The following is a 4,315-nucleotide window of genomic DNA, read 5'->3' as shown; positions in this document are numbered from 1 at the left end:
CTTTTAAAATTAATTGTTCAAGTGAAACATATTCCCTAAAATTCAGAAAAATATAAAAAGTTCTCATGTAGGGTCGGTTACACAGGATGGCATTTGAGCTGACGATAAGATTTTTGCCCTTTCCCTGACTTTCATCTCATTGTCAGTATACTCTGAATAAAACGAATTTTAAAAACTGTTCGAGTGGAAGTATTTCATATTAATATGATATTGTGGTGTACACTAGTTCTGTAGGTCTCACACACAAAGGACACTATTACTTTGAAGGGACAACATGGGTAAGTAAGGTTTTCGGTTTTGGAAAGCGGATGTTGTGGTAAAAAGTCAGTCTTGCTTTAAGTGGAGTCAAATAAATGAAGAGAGACGCAAGCTCATCTCTTGTCTCTTTTTATCAGCTTCCACAATATATTAATAATTAAAAAAGAATGTAATTGTCACCATCAAATTTGCTGTCCAACAAAAGTGTCACTACTTTGCAGAATTACATCTTTGCTGGGTACTGGTGGTTTACTTAGAGATATGTCTATATTCTAGACTTAGTCATTCATTGAGAGTGCATATCTGAGTTTGAACAGTGTGTGTTTATGTGCTCTTGTGCAGATATTAGGGTTTCCCAAATAATTATCATGTGCATGAATGTCACATTTTTGACGTTCCTGGTTTCCAGTAGTCTAAATTGTCAGGACAGCATTTCCTGGGCTGATTCTGCACATGGTTGTACACGGCTATGGACCTTTAAAATTTCTAAACAGTACTTTGGGAAGAATTAAAACGTATCCATTACATCCCCTTCCTACAATCAAATGGTCATTTTTTGACAGGCACAACAGGTAAAAGGTTATGAAACCAATGTAAAAGAATCATGGATGAACTTACAGCTGCCACAGTCAGCATGTCAAACACTTTTGTGCAGTACCGCCAGGCATTTGCGTTTCCATATTTTGTTTGACACTCATCTAGAAACAAGCAGAAAAAATGGCAATGTGGCATGAGCTTGGTAAAGAGACAGAAACATTAGCAGACATTTATAGTGACGGTAAAGTACGTACCATAAAAGCCGTACACTTGTGTTATCTGCCTGCTTTCGTGGTTTCCTCGTAGAAGTGTGATGCGATCAGGCCACTTTGCTTTTAAAGCTAACAGGTGTGTAAACGTCTCCAAGCTATAATATCCTCTGTCTACAAAATCTCCCTTGAGGAAGGAAAAGATGACATATTTAAAGAATGAAACATTAGAGAGCCTTCTGAAAACAGTGCATCTTCATGTATGAACAACCTGAGTACTGATACTTTAGCTTCTTTCAAATGTATACTCAATCGTGCAAAACAATATTTGTGGGTGTGCAAAACTATAGGCTCAAGGTGGCCATAACGTGGGGAAGCGTGGTTTGCAAGAAGATATGTTTGTCTGTTAAAGAATCAGCTGTGGATAATCAAAGCAAGAGAGCTGACTAAATGTTCAGATATTTATTTGAGATGAACAAACAGTCAACCTTAATCCAAAAAAAAATTGCACACTTCATTTCACATCTATGGTTGGTGAGCGTTTTAGCCATGCTAGGAGCAGCCTTTGGTCTATTCTGGTATATTTACCTCAACTACAACTTAGGTAAAGAATTAAAGCATTTACTTACCATGAAAATGTAATTAGTGTCTGGAACCTGGCCTCCAGTTCTGAAGAGCTCACAAAGATCATAAAACTAAACAGGAAGATTGAAAATGACTCATTATTCTTGATCATTACTTTTTTATGAACATAAACAATCACAGGTCAAAAGTGGCTCAGTATGAGCAGTGTGATAAACACTTATTAAACCCACTGTGTATTTTATACACTCTTATCTGTGAGAATATAGCAAGAGATCAGTAACAAGAATTGAAGCCAAGGCAGAGTAAAAGTGGGACTGAGACCACTTATCACTTATGCAATGAATTTTAAAGGTAGCACAGTTTATATTAGTTTTTAAAGACCCCCTGCTGTCGAAATCAACTTGTTGTTTTTTTTACTTGCTAACCTGCCCATCCTGTGTTTTTTAAATGTTGGAGTGAAATAAGCAGTCGACACTATATGACTCACCTTTGACTGTCTCAAAAACACAGATTCAGACTTTGGGGTTTTCATACATAAACTTAAGAATTCTGTCAACTTACAAGATAGAGCTTTCTTTATCATTATTTTTCTTTAGAATCGGTTTCCAGTCAACCATGTATGGCTGAACTATTCTGACACTGCAACTTATCATTGTGTAGAGAAGAGTAGTTTAACAGTGTACAGTTTTTGCATTGCTTCAGCAGACTTGTAGGTGAGCTTGAGTGCTCAAGCTGCAGAGACTGGCAGAGTGGTGGAGTGGAGATTAAGGGAGGTACTTCATAGATCCACAGATTCTAGAATAAGCAACAGTGTAGAGGTACAGCTAAGACGTTTTAAGGCAGGAAGGGATTATATTAATATAAAAACTCACTTCTTCCTAACTTATAAATATGTAACTTTGATACACACAGGTTTGCTTTGTGGTATTAACTCAACGACTGGAGAGGGACTTTAATGCTTATATTGTTTGTGCTATTTATGAATGCAATGACATCCAGACACTGTTTGATCCCAGCCATTAATATGCGTTCACTTTTTTATTTAAGCAACAGTTTTTTTAAAAAGTGACACTATTTTTAACAGGACACTTTTGGTAAAACCTAAGGCTAATTAATTATCTTTGTGGGCATTAGATTAAGAAAGTCAGACTTACTTGACCATGAATATCTCCACATACAGTAACTGGAGTAGCAACCGGCTGAACATTTGATTCTTCCAGCAGCAAATCACAAACATAATCACATAGTCTCTAAAAAAAAAAAGAAAAAAGGAGGAAAAGATGACAATAATGAGTGGTTACAACTATCCGGTTAAAACACATCATCACAAAACCAGATCACTGAAAGCGTACTAGGTAAACATTTTACTCTATCCATTTTTGTTTTTTTTTTTTAGCTTTTTCTCAAATAAGTTTATTTTCATTTTTAAAGCAAATGTATATCAGAAGACTAATGCATCAACCTTTAAAATATACAATATGTCAGTGTGACGGACTCAAGTATACCTTTTAGTTTATTACTTCAAACACACTTTGCTAATACTTTCACTTCCATAGGAGTTTTCATGCAGGATTTCAGTTCATAATGGGTCTTTTCTACATTGCTGCACTGATACTTTTAGTCAAGTAAAGGATCTGAATACCTTTTACAATAAGTGGATTCCAAACTACTTCACACTGATTAGGTGCTTTAGCTTTTCTAAGAACATTACAGAAACATGAAGCCACTTAATTGGGGCGGCAACTGATTTTTGCCTGCAGGGGGGAAAAAAATCAAAATCTTCTCTCTGACTAACATGTTGGTCAGAGATGATGTGAAAATCAAACGCACACTTGGCTCTGGGTGTTTGTAGCAGGTTCTGGTTTCAACAGTAAACAGTATTGCGTAATCATTTGCCCCCCCCAAACAACCTTTACGTAACATTTAAGTGGCAGGTATTTGAATATATTAACACCGCTACCTATAGTGAGAGAAGATACAACTACCAACACCCTACCGATGAACGCGCTGCCGTGGTTTCCGTATTTCCCACCATTACTAACTGGTAGCTAGCAGCCCTGAGCTTCCTATTTGACTTTACTGTTCGCACTGGCGTTTTCAGGCGAGTTTGTTAGCTCGTTATAATCTGGCATAACAGTAAAAAAGTGCCCCAAAATAATACTAACTCTTAAAGCTTCCGAGTAGTGTATGTTAAAGTTACTAGTCACGCTTGTTGAACAAACTTCGCATATTAAACCCGCTAGCCTCCACTGGTATTATTAAACCTTATCTTAGGTCAAATTCAGCAGCTTAGACTCACCTTTAGATCATTTTCCGGCAGATATTTGCAATGTCTTGCTATTTCAACGTACTTATCAAGGTCTAAAGGCGCCATTATCAAAAGCAGAAGATTGCTAAGGCAGTTAGCAAGCTAGGAGGTTCCTTTTCTTCTTCCTCTTCTCTTCAGCGCTCCTTCATTTTCAACTTTCGGCACATCGTCAAGTCGCCGACAGCGAACCTGAACACAACCTGTGCAAACCTTCAAAATAAAACATCTTCACCGGCGAGACAATCTCCTGGCGACAATGACTACCAAAATTAAATCAAAGACGATTTTAAGTAAGGAAATAATAATGGATTTAACACAGCTGCTCATTCTGGGAGATGTTCAATAGATTCTAGTGGCTGTTATTTCACCTTTATTTTGAAGGTGATATTTGAAAAGCATTAACTTCGGCCAACTTGAC

General features: G+C 37.0%; 1 protein-coding gene across 1 annotated transcript in view; it reads right to left on the bottom strand.

Moving 5' to 3' along the window:
- LOC103372694 (serine/threonine-protein phosphatase 6 catalytic subunit-like) overlaps positions 1–4,038 on the bottom strand; it is a 7,807-nt gene extending 3,769 nt beyond the window's left edge. Inside the window, exons 1-5 of the mRNA XM_008302399.1 lie at positions 3,889–4,038; positions 2,744–2,839; positions 1,634–1,699; positions 1,050–1,191; positions 877–956 (exon numbers count right to left, since the gene is read on the bottom strand). Coding sequence (XP_008300621.1) covers positions 877–956; positions 1,050–1,191; positions 1,634–1,699; positions 2,744–2,839; positions 3,889–3,963 — 459 coding nt within the window. The 5' untranslated portion in view covers positions 3,964–4,038. The remainder of the gene's footprint in view (positions 1–876; positions 957–1,049; positions 1,192–1,633; positions 1,700–2,743; positions 2,840–3,888) is intronic.
- Positions 4,039–4,315: the final 277 nt, after the last annotated feature.

Source organism: Stegastes partitus, unplaced genomic scaffold (assembly GCF_000690725.1).
Source record: "Stegastes partitus isolate 25-593 unplaced genomic scaffold, Stegastes_partitus-1.0.2 Scaffold1806, whole genome shotgun sequence".
NCBI lineage: Eukaryota > Metazoa > Chordata > Actinopteri > Pomacentridae > Stegastes > Stegastes partitus.
This window is presented reverse-complemented; position numbering and strand designations above follow the sequence as displayed.